The 18,157-nt window shown below is 33.3% G+C and overlaps 2 protein-coding genes across 2 annotated transcripts in view; both read left to right on the top strand.

Annotated features, from left to right (window-relative positions):
• The first annotated feature begins 174 nt into the window (after nt 1-174).
• LOC120352535 (uncharacterized oxidoreductase SSP0419-like) lies at nt 175-2,335 on the top strand. Its single transcript, XM_039433552.1, has 2 exons — nt 175-413; nt 1,883-2,335. Exons 1-2 carry the CDS (start codon nt 252-254, stop codon nt 1,994-1,996), a joined length of 276 nt encoding a protein of 91 aa, XP_039289486.1. The 5' UTR covers nt 175-251; the 3' UTR covers nt 1,997-2,335.
• Nucleotides 2,336-5,855: 3,520 nt separating this feature from the next.
• Nucleotides 5,856-18,157, top strand: part of LOC111048992 (tRNA N(3)-methylcytidine methyltransferase METTL6) — a 55,317-nt gene continuing 43,015 nt past the window's right edge. The window contains exons 1-5 of the mRNA XM_039433544.1: nt 5,856-6,038; nt 6,794-7,476; nt 8,880-9,103; nt 15,022-15,098; nt 17,266-17,354. Coding sequence (XP_039289478.1) covers nt 6,030-6,038; nt 6,794-7,476; nt 8,880-9,042 — 855 coding nt within the window. The 5' untranslated portion in view covers nt 5,856-6,029 and the 3' untranslated portion in view covers nt 9,043-9,103; nt 15,022-15,098; nt 17,266-17,354. The remainder of the gene's footprint in view (nt 6,039-6,793; nt 7,477-8,879; nt 9,104-15,021; nt 15,099-17,265; nt 17,355-18,157) is intronic.

Genomic DNA, 18,157 nt, shown 5'->3' with positions numbered 1-18,157 from the left:
TTTGCTATTATATTATAATGTTGTTTTAATAATTTGTTCAATTGACGGTCAGTTTAAACATTAGATTAGAAATGTGTTTTAACTTCTATTAAGCGTATGGGCCTAACAATCACAAAATGATAGAAAGTAAATGAGTAAAATCATAAGGATTTTATTTTATTTATTTAATTTTTCTTCAGGTGAAAAATGCAGTCGGGATTATTGAAAGGTTGTGGGGTCCAGTGGAAATTCTAGTGGACAATGGCAACTGCATGTATTATCAGGTGATGAAGAACGGCGACGTTGCCAAGTGGTGCAAGATGGAAGATGTGAATGGCAAGGGATCGCTCAATTGTCTGGCAGCTGTTGTTGGAGGCATGGCTGAGAGGAAAAGTGGCCGCATTGTCAATATCACATCAGATGCTGGCAAAGTTGTAAGTTGAAATGAATAATATCCAATCTCAGTTACAGAGTCAAGTATTCAAACGTGCTTATTGGGGACACCTCTCTAGTCACATTCACTTGAATGGCAAGAAGCACTCATGTTTTCATTTATAACCAATGCTGACAGTTTGCATTAAATTGCTGAATGCAGCTATACCAGCTGACAACAGCGGAGACGCGGCAGTCGAGGACTGCGACATTTGAGGACTGATTTTCATCCTCGACGGTCGCAGTCCGCAACTGTCGGGGCTGTGCAAAAAATTAAAGAGTCTTCAACTGTCGCAGGCGACATTCCAGAACCCTTAACCTGGACTGTCGCTGTCCTCAACTGTCTGAGTTCTCCACTGTCGCTTCTGTGCTTTCAGAAGAGTCCTCAACTATCGGTGTTCTCGTTTGACATCGACGCGGAACAGCTTATTGAAGTTGTTTGACAGTTGAAAAAAATTTGTATTTATAAACTTGATTTTTGTTGAGCTCTCTGTATGGTAGTAGAGTGCTACTTGATAGTATTCAGGACTTCCTATATAGGCCTACCTATATTGGTAGTATATAGGAGGTTCTGTAGTATTTAAAGTGTTACTGAAAAAACCACGAAAATAAAAATTAGGTATAACCCCATGTAAGAGCAAATCAAAATATTGCGTTGTAAAACAATTAATAATTTCAAATATATTTTGCATAGCTTCATGTTATCTTCATAAATAAACTTTCTCCTGGCTAAAATACGTTTATTAAATCTAACCGTGATTAAGTAATGTCATCTAACAAAACCAATGAGCTAATAAAGCTGATGACTAATGACTTTATTAATCAGTGGTTAAATTTGATGAATTCACTGAAAGCTTGCCAATCTGTGCTAAGTATGTAAGTTGAACAACTTGAAGTAGCTTTCAATACAATTCATTAGTCATCATGTATTACCGGTACCCAAAATCTGAAGAGGCTCATGAACTTATGGTCACAGTAAACATTTTTGAATTGTTTTCCGTTGAAAAGTCTGTTCTACTGAAATATATTTAATCTGATACGAGACTGACCCCAGCTTTAGCTCAAAACACTGCTTTCTTTGTTGGAATCAGTTATAAAATAATGCGACTTTTACCAAAACCTCATAAACATTCTCAGTGAAAAACCTCAAGTTTCAATCGTTTTAATCAATGAAACATCTTTCAATCAAGTGGTTAGGCAATTATAACATCCCAAAATTGTTCAACAGTCTTGTTTAATAAACCAGTGTTGATTTAATTTGTCTAGACACAGTGCTTAACCTTGTGCTTAAAACGCCGTTAGATGGTGTCACCTGAATTTCGACTTAATTTCTCATTTTTTGTTCAATTCTATAGCATACACATTATCTGGTATGCAAAAGTTATATTTCGGTGCTTTCTGTTTTTTTTACAATTCTTTTCTTTCAGTTTATTATTTTGTTCATTTTTGTTTGCTTTTCATTTGGTTTTAGGTGATGGAAAAATTTGATTTTTCTAGTAGTGTGGAGACTCTGAACCCATCAGATGTGGCTAATGCAGTGTTATCTGCCCTCAAGCAGCCATTTTCATGTTCAATATTGAAGTAATCAACAGGCACCTACTCAATATTTCATTTCTATTGGCACATTATTCATAACAATACTTTATACTAGTGATTTCCACCAAGGATCTATAAATATTATAATTATAATTATATCTAAGGTGAAGTACTTTTCCTTTCACATATACCAATAAGTTTTGTCATCCGATAATAGTATTGGAACTTTTCTTTGTTTCCGACTAGTTTTTCCAATTTATTTTTATTGATTGTTACATGCGTATAAATATTTGTATTTATTGTTTATTTTGACATGATTCAAATCACAAATTGTTGATTTAAGTACCGTATTGTGTAGAAGTAGAGGTAGAAATTGTTGAAATACCTGCTCAAATTTTCATAATAAATTAAAATTTATTTATTTATTCATCTTTCAACGGTACAACACCAATTTAACAAGAAAAATAACTTACTGTATAAAAACAGATACAAGCGAAAAAAGTATAAACTAGTGACCCGCTGGGTAGGAGAACTCGCTCATGAACTGTTGAATTGATCTTTGAAATCTGCAACGTGTAATTATATAGAGTTGGTGAGAATTATGGAAACAGCTAAATATTTCTTTTACAAGGATAAATTGACAGTAGGTTTCATGGGGAAACCTATTTGAATTGAAAAAAAAAACTACTTTTCTCTCCCTTTAAAAATTTTATCCGATATCTTGGGTCCGTCATAAAAATTCAACTTCATTTGGAAACCTGCTTCATTTTGAATCCAACTTCCTTTTTTCAAATTGGATGGTGATCATGTGATACATAATTTCGATACAGAATCTCAAGAGAAAGTTAATGGCGATATAAACCCGCACATCGATATCTCAAAACGTTTCAATGATCTTCTATTTTGAAGACAGTAATAATTCATACAAAATGAAATGAATGATAAACTACATTGAAAATACAAAGTATATAATTTTATTTTTTCAAGAGTTAGTAAACACTAACAGTAACTTCTACTCACATAATTATTTAATATTTTGAACAAAAAAAACAATCTGTAGTATTTTTCAATGTATCATTTATTCCATTTTTGTATGACTTTTTAGTAGATTTAAATGTGAATATCTTTGAAAATGGTTGATAAAGACCTATGATGTGCGGTATTCACCATTCATTTTCTCTTGAAATTCTGTTTTTACAAACTTTTACATTTAAAAAATAAATTTTGAAGCTATTGTACCGAAAAATACAGTTTATTTGTTTTTCCAATTCAATTCGAATAGGATTCCCAATTAAACCTACTGTCAAAATTTCTTTGGAAAAGGAATAGCATGCAATTGATTCCAGCTTTATGATAAATCACAACAAATGCTTTTTGTATGCACTTTCAATGTTATTCTTATATTCTGAAAAAGAACGAAGGAGAGAGTCAATTTCGTTGTCCAACAAACTTGACCTGTAAAAAGGTTCGAAGAGTATGTGTTCAAAATTTGAAACTGATGAATCAAATTGTTCAAAAGTTAGTGTAGAACAAGCAAACCTACAGACTGACAACGACTACTTGAGTCTAAAAATAGGAACTCGCTGAAGCTCGTTCAACTAGATTTGAATATCACATAATATAAATATTACAAGCTAACAATACAAAATCAAAATAAATGAAAAAACATAGTTAACAGATGATGTAGATCAAAAGTGAGAAAAACCAGTAATAGAGGAACTATGGGAGCAAACAAAAAGAAAAGAAACACTAAAATCCCACATGCAGAACCTATGCTCTTTCATAGTTCTTCTGAAATAGCATAGAGACACCCCAAAGAAATGAACTTCAGCTGCAGTCTTCTTTGTGATTAAGTAAGTAAATACCTACGTATGTCTTTTGTTGGTGGGGAATCCCTTGCGGAAAGGTTCATACTTCACCTAAATATATCATTAAAGCCGTCAGTGGGCCTTATGACTTCAACTTCTTGATGATACAAGGTAGTATTCAAATAATTACAATATTACTACTAATTCAATATATCTTTTAATATCATAATTCATTATTAGTACCTATCCTATTATTAGAGCTGCAATATTCCTTTCAAATTTAACAGAAATATTGTGATTTACAAATCGTATAGCCTACAGTATAAAGTTTGATCTTTGTCTTTCATTTTTATGAAAAAAAAATGAAAAAGATTGTATTCATCCAAAAAACAGTACCTACAATAACAGGAAAATCTGTTTATCATCGAAACATAGAAATTTACAGTAATACGGTACCGGTATAATGATTTATAGGTACTTATATTTATTATATTTCTAATACTGCTGGTATAATGATTTAGCATAATGATGAGGCTCTTATAATATGAATGAATCATTGATTAGTTGTTTTTGCATACCGTACTTTTATAATTTGCTATTTCTAATGTCAGCTTATTCCAATTTAGTCATCTTCATTTAATTCACAAATTGTCGACTACCATATAATAGAGATATGAATATGTAGTCTCTTAAAACGTTATAAGTGTTTAATTTTCCATTATGAATTAATTCTGGAAACAGAGTTTTGTATATCACTCACTACTGTAATATTTCTATTTGACTTGAAGTGTACCGGTACATACTATAAAATACCGTACTTCTTTAATTGAATACTGATCAATAGAATTCGATATTTTCTACTGGTTATATGTTTTACATCCAGCATTTTTTATAGTATCGTTTTGACAATCAAATTCAGTTATGATTGTATATGATATTGGAAGTACGGTATTCTAAGTACCAACTTTTTGACAATGAAATTCATTTTTGATTGAATGATTTGATATTGGAATTACAGTATTTATTCGAATCAAGTAAACGAGCGAATCGAGTTCTCAATTTTGAGTTGAGGCTCGAGTCGTTCGTAGATTTGTTTGCGATTGATCTTTGAAAAACCTTCGAATTCTTTATTCGCCAATCAACTTTTAAATCTTCAACATTCATTCTTTGTACCATTTTAAAGCTCATATATAGCACACAGGAAACGCACCGTACGTCAGTCGCACACCGGAGACGCCGTTTTTGCTCATTGCACACCAGGAGCGCGCCGCGCCGCCAGACCACAACTGCCTTCATTCTGTATGCACCCGAAAGGTGGCGGCGTTCAGAGGAACGTTCCACTCCTAGCGCGCGCCGCGCAGCCATAGAGGAAAAATTCCACTCCGTATTCTCCCAAGATTTCCGGCAGCGGAATAATTCCACGGCTGAGCGGCGCGGCGCGTCTCCTGTGTGCTATGAGCTTATACAGATTGAGATGTTGCCAAAAAGATCACTCACTCGATCATCCTTCTTCAGGATGTAACAGCATAACATTGGAAGTGCATTATAAAAAAATATTTGTAATTGTAGGTAAACACTTTATAATTATAATCCACACTAATAATCTATTATAATCCACAATTAATAGTATTTCCTCAATTAATGTGTGGATTATAACCACAACATATTTGTTGAATAAAATCAAAGTGTAGGTAAAATATTGATAATCGTTCAACTAATATTGATATTCAGCTGTTAGTAAATTTTACTTGAAAATATTGTTTATGCAAAAATATTGATCATTCACTCATTAATACATTTATCGAAAAACTCGTGATGTATAGTATTCATTCGAGCAATTTCTACGTTCCAAAACCCAAATACGTTACAAAACTCTGAAAGTATTTTGTCCTGACTGGGAGACTGGTTGTGGTCATCATATAGATATATTATTTGTTCTTTTCCAAATAAAATAATCTTATTCATTATTTATCACTTTTTTATCAGAAGATAATACTTTTTTCTATGATAACATAATCTTGAAATCATATAATTTTTGAAACTTCTCAGAAATCTAGGGCATCCAATCTACTCGATTATAGAGGCATGTGCGCACATTCCATTTCCTTTTCCAAGATTTCACTTTTAGGTTACGTTTACAATGAAATGAACGTGAGGTTTTGTTCATTCTATTTTTAAATATTTCTCATTGTCCAGTTCTAAGTGGTATATTAGTGAGGAATTTCGCATTTTCAAAAATAAATCAAACCTGTAATAACATCCATTCAAAAAGCCATGAGTACCGTAAGTATAAATTAATATGATTAGAATCTCTTTCAATGCACTTAGTAAGCCTATATTTGGCTTGGCTATGTAATTTTGTTTCACACATTCTAGCAATATAGTCTGCTTTATTTGTATAATAATAATAAAGAGGTACGATTTACAACGAGAACTTAAAAACTATCAGTATATTATTAGTTTTACAGGTGGTTTGTCACAAAGTGACATTCGTATTTCTTACATCAGTTTATCTCACGTGTACCATACAATAAACCAATCTGAGAGTTTTATACTCTGCCAAATCTAAATACGCTTGATTATGGTCTACGGTTTAGGGTATGATCACATTCACACTTGAGGTTGGAAGCATGTATGCGCAAGGAAATAATCACATTTGAGAGTGGATGCATGTATGTGCAAGTGCATTATAGATAGACCTTGCATGACCAAGTGCCAGATAAGCAAAATCTGGAAAGAGACAGACATATAAACACCTCCTGACGCTTTTGTATACACAGCTATACACGTAACTAATTGAAGGTAAATATGTGCATCCAATCTCCTTAGTGATCATTGGGCAAGTTCGTATAAACTTCACTCCTGGCTCATCAATTTAAGACTTCTACAAACGTGGCTATTAATTACATGCTTCTGTAACCAGATAGATTTTGCAATAATTCTTCCCGTAAAGGACTAATAATATTCATCCATCCATATAAATATACTCCTTTTCTATTGGTATCCACGAATTGCTAATTTATTCATTTTTATTTTAGGAAGCAAAACCATCGTTCAACAATATGAAGTCAGACTTCAGCTTAGACACTTGTAGCAATATTAAAACTCAGCTGAGCGACAAGGATCTGACACAATTGGAAAAACAAAACTCACGGATGGTGTCACAGTTTATGGCCGACAAAATTGAACGTGAATCAAGGAAGCACTGGGACTTGTTTTATAAACGCAATGAGACCAGATTTTTCAAAGACCGCCACTGGACCACTAGGGAGTTTGTAGAATTAGCTGAGTGTGAAAGTAGTGAAAAAACTGTTCTATTTGAAGTGGGATGTGGTGTTGGTAACTTGATGTATCCTCTACTCGAGGACGGATTGAATTTGTTTGTGTATGCTTGTGATCTGTCACCTCGTGCTGTTGACTTTGTGAAAAGCCATGATCAATACTCTGAGGATAAGGTGAAAGCGTTCCAGGCTGACATAACTGGAGATGACCTAACCTTGAATGTGCCAGAAGCATCGGTGCACATTGTCAGTTTGATATTTGTTTTATCGGCCATACATCCTGATAAGCATGCGCTTGTTTTGAAGAATCTGTCCACTGTTATTCGTCCTGGAGGCAAGATTATATTCAGGGATTATGGCCTGTACGATATGGCGCAGTTGAGATTCAAACCCGGTCATAAAATTGCTGATAACTTCTACATGCGTCAGGATTGTACAAGGTATGTTACAGACAAAATTTATACTTAGGTCTACTGTATCATATATACAACAACCGATATTTTCTTTGATTGGCATTATTGTATTGCAATTCTCGATTTTCGAGAGCCCTCTGAATCAAAAACAAGCTTATCGCTTCTCACATTCTGAAGTAGCTCTTTATCCTTTTGCCACCAGCTTGTACACCAGCTTTACTGCATTCACAACAATTCATTTGTTCAAACCTGATAGAAAATACGTCTAATTAAACTTTTATAAGCTAACATGTACTGACTTGAGGTCAATTCCTTAGAGGCGTTCTAGCAGCGCTATAAGCAGGAAGCTCTTGACGCAGTCAAGCCTGCTCAAAGCTATAAGCAGGCTTGACTGCGTCAAGAGCTTCCTGCTTATAGCGCTGCTAGAACGCCTCTAAGGAATTGCATCTTCACATTGCAACATAACCAAAAAAATCGCAACATTAGTATTGATATATCGATATTAGAACCGATATACCAAAGAGAATCGATGTGTCCATTATTGAACAGTACTTTCCCAATATTTTGAGTACAAAATCGACCTGATTGGTCGATAAAGAATACAAGACGGAGTAGAAGAAGAGCGGTCCTACTAAGAGGACGCTGCCACTTTATGCACAACTTTCCGCGGTCCTATTAATAGGACGCTGGCACTGAACGCGTTAAAACGATAAAACTATAACACGAAAAATAATGCTCATATTATTACAATTTGATTTTACTATTCTATATTACCTATATTTTTACTGTCTATATTGGCCAGAACAGTCTTTTAGATCTACAAGGAGGTCAACCAATTTATTCTTATGTTTACAACAAGAAAACATTTTTTTTCAAGTAACTTGCGGTGATGAATTAACATATAATTTTTTCAATAAGTTCGAATAGGCTTATTAATATTTTCTGGACTCTATATTAATTATCATTAAACGAAAATTAAATTCTGCAAATCTCTCCGAAGACTCCTGAAAATATTGACAACAGGGTAAACAGCTAAATCGAAATTCGATGAGCACTACTATTCAAAAATTACCTGTTTATTCTGTTTCAATATTTGTAGTAGCAGAAGTCTTCGGGGTGATTTGCATCATTTAATTCGAATTTTCGTTTAATAATGATTATTAATTCATTAGCATTTAAATAAATTTCAATAACAAATTTCCATCTCTTACTCTATAACTTATTATTGTATGCTTTGATAGTCGTCAATCGTACTTGTAGGTTTGCAGATTCGTCAATCGAGTGCAAATAAAATTTAACATACAGATAAAATCAGTATACACAAATGCGTGTGTATAAATGCAATTTATTATCAAGTTACAATTCTCATTAGCTTTGCAATTCAAATCATATGAAATTCACAATACCGGTATTATCTATTTTTGTTTCAGGAGCTATTTCTTCTCAACCGAGTACTTAACAAAGTTGGCCACCGATTGTGGATTCGAGGTGAAGACAAATTCGTATGTGTACAGGCGAACAGTAAACAAAAAAGAAGACATTGATGTCCCCAGGAGATTCGTGCAGGCAGTATTTGTAAAACCAACCTCATAGTCGCCACAACACTCAAATTGGTGCCCCAAATGTTCAAGATGAAGAGCTAAGCGTTGGTATGGTAAGTTGAAATTCTTAAGCCCGGTCCAGACGCTCAAGTTCACCATCAGTCTTTTGCTCAAGCAAAAGACGGATCGTTTGGTTCAAGCAAGAGACGGATGTAAAATTGCGTCCACAAGCATCCGTCTTATGTCGTCCGTTTTCCTATGTTTGTGCACACAAGCTCAGTTCGTCATCAACTATGGAAGAGCTAGTACTATTGTCCACTCTTGTTTTGTGTGTATAAATAGGAAGAAAGGTAGAGTTGACACCTGACTGCTCAGTATACTCACTCATATACCACTATATACCACTCACTCATCGAGAAGTCAATGAATATTGCAATCTGCAATAGAAACCAAGTGAAGTAGGCTAGCTACTGTATGTCCTGCGTATGTCATATAATTAAACATTGGCAACAAGCCAAGGGTATTGTACTTATACAATACAAGGGTATTGAGTGAAATGATTTTCATAATGTCATGGTGCCTGTCACAGTGAGGATAGAATGTAATACATTCTATACTCTCTGGCCTGTCATCGCCTTGACAATGGTGTTTGACTTCTGTCAATTACTGATGGAAATTGGGCTTGATATGGTTCATTGAGTCTGAATTGTATACGGTTGACATATATCCGGTAGATGAATAATAATTATATCGTACTTTTTCGCTGATTCAACTGGAGAATAGTATATTTAACAACATAATGACAAAAATATTACTGTTAATCGCTAAATGGCTTTGTTTACATGTCATATCTTGAGACACAGTGATTGTAAATGGATTGAAATTTTGTAGATAGTATTCCTATCAACCAACAATATAGTACATCTTATTATAAATCATGATAGTAAATCATAATATCAACATCAAATTCTGAGTGTATCATGAGAATCAAGAAAGAAAAAAGGGTTATACAATCAATAAAAAAAACTTGCTTATTTTCAAGTATTCGCGAGGCATTTTATTAATTTGAGGGCGCTGAATCCGAATCTGAAATCACAATTTATCTATCTCCATTTTTACACGATTTAGGTTTTGGTGGATAGGCAAAAGACGGACGGTTTGATGGAAAAAGATTCGCGGCCGATACATTTTAAGTTTGGCGACTTAAGCTTGAAGACCCATCCGTTTTACCGTCCAGACGCAACGACTTACATGCTCCGACTTTTGCTTGAGCAAAAGACTGAAGCTTAACTTGAGCGTCTGGACCAGGCTTTATGTTGGCTCGCTGGCTTCCCTCCACCAATTGTCAGATGTAGTGGACGCCACTAATTGTCAGATGTAGTGGACGCCACTAATTGTCAGATATAGTGGACGCCATTAATTGTCAGATGTAGTGGACGCCACTAATTGTCAGATGTAGTGGACGCCACTAATTGTCAGATCTAGTGGACGCCACTAATTGTCAGATGTATTGGACGCCACTAATTGTCAGATGTAGTGGACGCCACTAATTGTCAGATCTAGTGGATGCTACTATTGTTCCTGTGTGCAGGAGGCTATTGTTCCTGTGTGCAGGAGGCTCAACCGTTAAAGTTACTTTCATTCTTGTAAAATATCTGTCAGTCGGTTGGTGTTCATATTTGTGAAAAATAAAAAATGGAAACTTCCAAGATTTGGTTTATATTCGGGATTTGGATAGAGGTTGACCTAACAAGTGTTGTGCTATAATATGAGACGTTTTACTCGTTGAATTATTCACTTGAACATAGAATCTTACCTCCTCTCTCTAGATTGTAACATTCAACGTGAAGAATTAATTTCTATGACATTGTTTATAAGAAAATTTTATATAATATGATTGAACATTCTGAAGGAAACGTGTATTTTTATGCAATTGCAACTTACTAAAAGCAATAATTGTCTACGTCTACTTGAAAAGTAACAATTACTAACAAAGATATTGATTAAATAAGATACTATATTCAGGTTCTCGTTAGTGGAGAAGGTAGGACTACAGCGTTGCCGATTCTCTACGTTGCCATTGCCTTCTGGTTTTTCAACCGACAACCACAGTGCGTTCGTGAGATGGAGATCGGGTTTCCATAGGCTCCTAAAGAAACTAATCAACTTCCCCCTCTACTCTCTAATGCCGCATCTACATGTTGGCCCAATGAAGGCCAATGTCGACCAGCGCCAGTGTGTGGATGGGTGGTTTGCCAGCGCTGGCCTTCATTGGCCTTCGTAAGGAATTGCACCTTTACCAGGCTGGGCCAGCTTACTGGGCCAACTTGTGGCTGCGGCATAAGAGAAGACGAGTTAGACGACTTTTTGGAACAATTTTGAGATGGCTCCGTTCAAACCAGATGTAGTGAGACTAAAAGTAATAGTTGAGCCGCAGATCCGTGCAAAACGTACTATCTACGAACTAAGGCCATCTCAGTTTTACTGTTTTAATGTTTCTTACCTCCTGACGAAATAGGTAATATACCTTTGAGCTTTATTTTTTCTGAAGGATAATATTTTTTTGTAAATTTTTCATGTCATGTAAATTTATGAGACAATAAGGCCGGTTACAGAGCTTGACCGACCGTCAGTGTGTACGTCAGTCGCGCTTGTCTTTTCCATAGATATTCCATGTATCCGTACAGAGCAGGACTGACGGCACGCATACGCACGGTCAGGACCATGCGTTTTACACTGCGTACGAAGACCATCGGTCGAGCTCGTGCGCATCCGTTCCATCGGTCGACTGACGCGCTATTGAAACAAATAGAAGCTTTCAGAGCTGTTCTGATCAGTAGCTCGATCGCAACATAACCAATGTGCTGACACCTCTGCCGACAATCAGCTGATATTGAATAGAATAATGAACGAATTCAATTAATAGTGTCATATTCGAATTCAGAGCTTTTCTATACATTTCTTCAATCATTTCTAAATTTTTTATTGGAAAAATCTTATATTATTAATATTATCTACATTTATTTGAATTGAATAGCGTAATGCATGAATTCAATTAATAGTGTCATATTTGAATTCAGAGCTTTTCTATACATTTTTTCAATCATTTCTAATTTTTTTATGTAAAAAATAATATGTTAATAATGTTATCTACATTTAGATGGAGAAAACTAGGAAAATAAAAACTGGGAAAACTAGATGTAGATTAATATTATTTAATTGACGTGTCATACACTGTTGGAGCTATGCTCATAATATATACAGTTTCACAAGACAAAATAATAATAATTTGATCCGTAGCTTAAAGTGACTGCAAGTATTCCCAATGGTGATACAAGCTCGAAATAACTCATCAAAATTTCTGATGGACATTCTGAGGTTGTTAAAAAATATATCTTCATCCCCAAGCAATGATGTATATAATGGTACTAAATTCCCTTTGAAATGCTCTTTGGGCGACCATCGGGTGAACTTGATATCTACGTCTTTTAATCTTTCGTTTACGAAGATAATAAGCTGCAATTAAACAATCTGTAAAGGCATCCATTTTGTGAGTCAGAGTCAGAAAAACTGATGTATGGTCAGGATGGTGCATACGCACTGGCGGTCGGTCGAGCTCTGTAACAGGCCTAGAGAGGTTTCAAAATCAAATCAAATCCATCCGGTAACTGTGACCGCCGGTCATGAATTGAAACTAATCAATTAGTAGATAGCTTGATGGCTCTATAGATTCCGGTATATCTTATGTAATATTAACTTTTTATTCTTGTTAATGGTACTGTAGTCAATCATATTTTATTCTTCAAGAAAATAATATAATTTCTCAGTGATTCCATTTATTAAATTTTCATAGTTATTGAGATCAAATATCTTATTGATTAATTATATTCCTACATGGTTCAAAAACAATCTGACAACGTTGCAGAGCTAGAAAAGGATAGCGCTATCTGCTTTGTCTAATGACAGACAAGGATAGCAACATCAATGTTAATCAAGTACTCACTATAACGTGGACCTCACTAAAATAAATAATTCATCTCAAATCACCGCATATCTCTTTTTTATATGTTTTATTATGTTGCAAAATGATGAAATCGTAGTGCATTTGATGATTGTCTTAATGACAGTTGGCATGAGAATGAAACAAAAGCACTAATATGGTCTGCTAGTAATTCATTAATTTCTAAAGTAGCTTTAACTATCAATAGTCTTCCATTTTTCTGGTAAAGCAACATGGTATAGTTGCATAAGGTCATGTAAGTTAGTACTGTAGTAAATTTCATTAAACTTATTTTTTTTTATATTATTTTTTAGCAGACTGTACAGTGCTTCTGATTGCAACAAAATAATTTTAATTGAATTCAATTGTACTATAATATTTTTAAACTGTGATTGCAGTTATAAAACCTTTCAATCGTAATAAAACTGTAATAATATTGAATCAATGTCTGTAGTCAATATTTATTTATTCGTTGATATAATTACAAAACATATGAATATGATCGGGATAGAACAACAGGCATAGCCCAAAACTATTCTGTTCCCAAATTTTGTTAAATAATAAAATGTCCGAAAAAATAGGTTATGTTCTTACTGAGGAAATTTAAAGTTCAAAGTTCTGTCCAAGAATATATATTAGCTAGAAATTTTGAATTTAGAATGATTACAATACCATGATCTAGATGTAGATTAATATTATTTAATTGACGTGTCATACACTGTTGGAGCTATGCTCATAATATATACAGTTTCACAAGACAAAATAATAATAATTTGATCCGTAGCTTAAAGTGACTGCAAGTATTCCCAATGGTGATACAAGCTCGAAATAACTCATCAAAATTTCTGATGGACATTCTGAGGTTGTTAAAAAATATATCTTCATCCCCAAGCAATGATGTATATAATGGTACTAAATTCCCTTTGAAATGCTCTTTGGGCGACCATCGGGTGAACTTGATATCTACGTCTTTTAATCTTTCGTTTACGAAGATAATAAGCTGCAATTAAACAATCTGTAAAGGCATCCATTTTGTGAGTCAGAAAAACTGATGTATGGTCAGGATGGTGCATACGCACTGACGGTCGGTCGAGCTCTGTAACAGGCCTAGAGAAGTTTCAAAATCAAATCAAATCCATCCGGTAACTGTGACCGCCGGTCATGGATTGAAACTAATCAATTAGTAGATAGCTTGATGGCTCTATAGATTCCGGTATATCTTATGTAATATTAACTTTTTATTCTTGTTAATGGTAGTCAATTATATTTTATTCTTCAAGAAAATAATATAATTTCTCAGTGATTCCATTTATTAAATTTTCATAGTTATTGAGATCAAATATTTTATTGATTAATTATATTCCTACATGGTTCAAAAACAATCTGACAACGTTGCAGAGCTAGAAAAGGATAGCGCTATCTGCTTTGTCTAATGACAGACAAGGATAGCAACATCAATGTTAATCAAGTACTCACTATAACGAGGACCTCACTAAAATAAATAATTCATCTCAAATCACCGCATATCTCTTTTTTATATGTTTTATTATGTTGCAAAATGATGAAATCGTAGTGCATTTGATGATTGTCTTAATGACAGTTGGCATGAGAATGAAACAAAAGCACTAATATGGTCTGCTAGTAATTCATAAATTTCTAAAGTAGCTTTAACTATCAATAGTCTTCCATTTTTCTGGTAAAGCAACTTGGTATAGTTGCATAAGGTCATGTAAGTTAGTACTGTAGTAAATTTCATTAAAACTTATTTTTTTTATATTATTTTTTAGCAGACTGTACAGTGCTTCTGATTGCAACAAAATAATTTTAATTGAATTCAATTGTACTATAATATTTTTAAACTGTGATTGCAGTTACAAAACCTTTCAATCGTAATAAAACTGTAATAATATTGAATCAATGTCTGTAGTCAATATTTATTTATTCGTGGATAAATAAATAATATACATTGTTTTTTCACATTTCTATAATATGTGTTTTTTTTCTTTTTCATGTATTGTTTGAATCAATTAGACCTCAATTCGGGACTTGAAAATCCGAAAATCCGTATCCTACTTTATTCAACAAAAGAAAATGGACAATTATGGAAGGTAAAAATTATAATTGTTGATATTTTAGCCTATTTTAATTACTGTTTAAGGCCCTATTTCCGTGTAGGCCTGATTTTTATCGATTCTTTCAGTTCTGCTAACTCAATTACTTGATCATTCAATTATTGTAATATTCATTTTATTGATTTCGACCAAAAATTTATCTTTCAAGTAATTGATTAATCTTGAAAGAAGTGAATGAAACCTTGAAGAGTGTTCAATGGTATGTCCTTATACAGGCTGATAAATTTCTTTTACTGTTTCCATTTTGTTAGTTTATTTCTTATATTATACTTCATTTTCACAACTTGAAAATGACCTAAGTTATGGTCGAAACTAGTCGTTGTAATATTTTAAATAATAAAGGGTACTACAAGTTTCAATATTGTTTTATTAATTCATAGCGCAGTATAAGATTGAAATTATTCTCTTCAATAACACTATCATTATTTGTATTTCGTAATATTTGTCAGTGATGATAATTTATGCGATGAAATATCAATGATATCCTTATTAGCTCTATCTGAGACAAATTTTATTAAAAAATGGTTTTCGTGCTTTTTCCACACATCGTCGAGGGTAACGCTCTCGGGACCGGGGTTCAGTTCAACACCTCCGATAATGGTTTAATTAAGAAAGGTTTTTAATTCATTCCCGAGCCATCTAAGTTAGTTAGAACTTACAACTCAAGTAATCTATCATTTCTTCGGTATTCGGTTCGATTCTTTTTTTGCCAGTCAATTGAATATAATTAGCAAAACATTGAAAAGAAGTAGAAATTGCTAGTTCTAAGTAATTTTGAAAGAAATCCTAGGATTCAATTCAGCTGTATAATCTTATTTGTATAGCTAAAACCAATGACTAGTTGCTAGTCACTAGATTCTAGTTTTTATCCAATCGACCCAGTGTATGTTACGTCTTCTCATTACACAAGCAAAAGTAATGAAATGTATTCATCAATTAAGCGAAGGAGCATGATGGTAGAATATCTCGTATATGTTTACATCTAAGTATAATTAAAAATTTAATGAACAATTAAAATTTTAATTGTATCTTGATAAGTCCATGATGATAGTTTCACTCATGAATTATTTTTATGATATGCATATTAGCTCTATCTGAGACTATCAAGTGGATTTAATTATGTTAAAGTTGATGTAATTGGAAACTCACATCAACTTATCGTGAACACAATTAAGTTTGTGAATTCTATCGATTGAGCAATTTAGCCTTTTTTATTTGTCAATGATTATAACCAAACTAATGAAATAGTTATGATATCATTATTAGCTCTATATGAGACAAATGAGTTACATCAATTATTAAATGAACGAATGAGTTCTCAGTTTGTATAATTGAATGAATTTCAAATAATTTTTCGGAAGTTTTCTAATCAAAAATATTTTAATAGAATACTGCCTGAATTTGTCCGTGATGATGATCTTAACAGATGAAATATCAATGATAACTTTTATTATTAGCTCTATCTGAGACAAATGAAATGACTTGATAACTAGTAGCTCTGTGAACAGTAGGTCTCACGCAGTTTTCTCATCCACATGTATCTAGTGTCACCTATTCACTGGCTTCTCCAGACATCTGTGTAATGCATGCAATAAATAATCCACTTGTCAGCTGATTGATTATGAATGATTCTATAGTCTGATTAATCCTTTCTTCAGAGTAGATGACAATATTTAGTGATATCGGAGTATGGAGGAAATTCCTTTTCCTTTAATTATTATACTTGAAATGAAAAATTTCAAAAGACCTTGTGTAAATATTGACGCGCAGTTAAAAAATTAATATTCCTGCCAAATCTTGATAGAATTCTATCAACGCGTTTGGCTGTAAATGCATTTCATACATACAGACAGACGAAAGAAAATCCGCGTTAGAACATAGACCTCACTGCGTTTGGTCAATTATTCAGGATATTTTCCAGAGATTGTACTCTACTCAAATATTGATATTGAATTTTGACAAAATCTCTTCAATATTGCTCTTGCACTATTTGTATGAATTTGTCTATTATGTTAAATGTATATGAGTGAACATTTATGATTATCGTATTAGCTCTATCTGAGACAAATAAATGGTGAAAAAATTGTATTATACATTTTTTTCTTGTTTGGTAAAATTTCAAACCATCTGCTTTTCTTTTCAGGCTCGTACCTATTATTTGTTTGGAATGGACGTTTCTTATCATGGATATATCGTGACCATCAAGGACCTAGTTTCTCAAGGCCTCCTGAGGTAAATGTGTTTTATCATAGAAAAAGTGTGATAATAATTCAAGGGATTCACAATATAAGCTGGCAGTATGATTAAATATTCTAGTCATTATTTTATTAGTAGTTGAAGGGATGTCCCTCATTTTTAATCACAACCTATGATCTCTAATCACACTACGACCTCTAATATTGAGCTCTTACAATACACGACAAAAGGAGCACGTTGTGAGACCTAGGGTTCGACTGCTCAAATGAGTTAAAAGCCATAGTTATCAACAGATTCTTCTCTACAATAAATTACCAAGCAGTGTGAAAAAGTTACCATCGAAAAAATTCAGTAGAGTATTAGGTAACTGGCTGAAAGCAAAAACGTTCGACTCAACGGAAGAGTTTTTGCAATGCGAGGTATCTGATATGGGTTGATGATAAATGATTGCAATCTTGATGGTATGGTACTGATACACAATGACATAGGATATTTCAACTAGACTATAAGTATAATGAACTTGTAAATTTTATGATATTTAAATGTAAACTGTTTCAACTATATGTAACTTAAGGCAGATGTTGTATTATGATTATTTTATTATAAATAGTTTCTTTGTTTGACGATACTTATTGCTTTTTGTAAAGTTTTTCGGCAAATAAAATTCTTGATTCTTGAGCTCAAGACACGATGTATTCAATTAAAAAGTAGAAACTTCTCAAAAAAAGATAAATCATAAAACTGAATTAAAAAAAAAATAGTATTTTATCCCCTGTCCAACTAACTTATCTCGCTGTAATGATGATAATAGACCTAATTGACACTCCATGATTTTGCAT

Source organism: Nilaparvata lugens, chromosome 7 (assembly GCF_014356525.2).
Source record: "Nilaparvata lugens isolate BPH chromosome 7, ASM1435652v1, whole genome shotgun sequence".
Taxonomy (NCBI): Eukaryota; Metazoa; Arthropoda; class Insecta; order Hemiptera; family Delphacidae; genus Nilaparvata; species Nilaparvata lugens.
The sequence above is the reverse complement of the archived record's forward strand: the minus strand, read 5'-3'. Positions and strand labels throughout refer to the sequence as shown.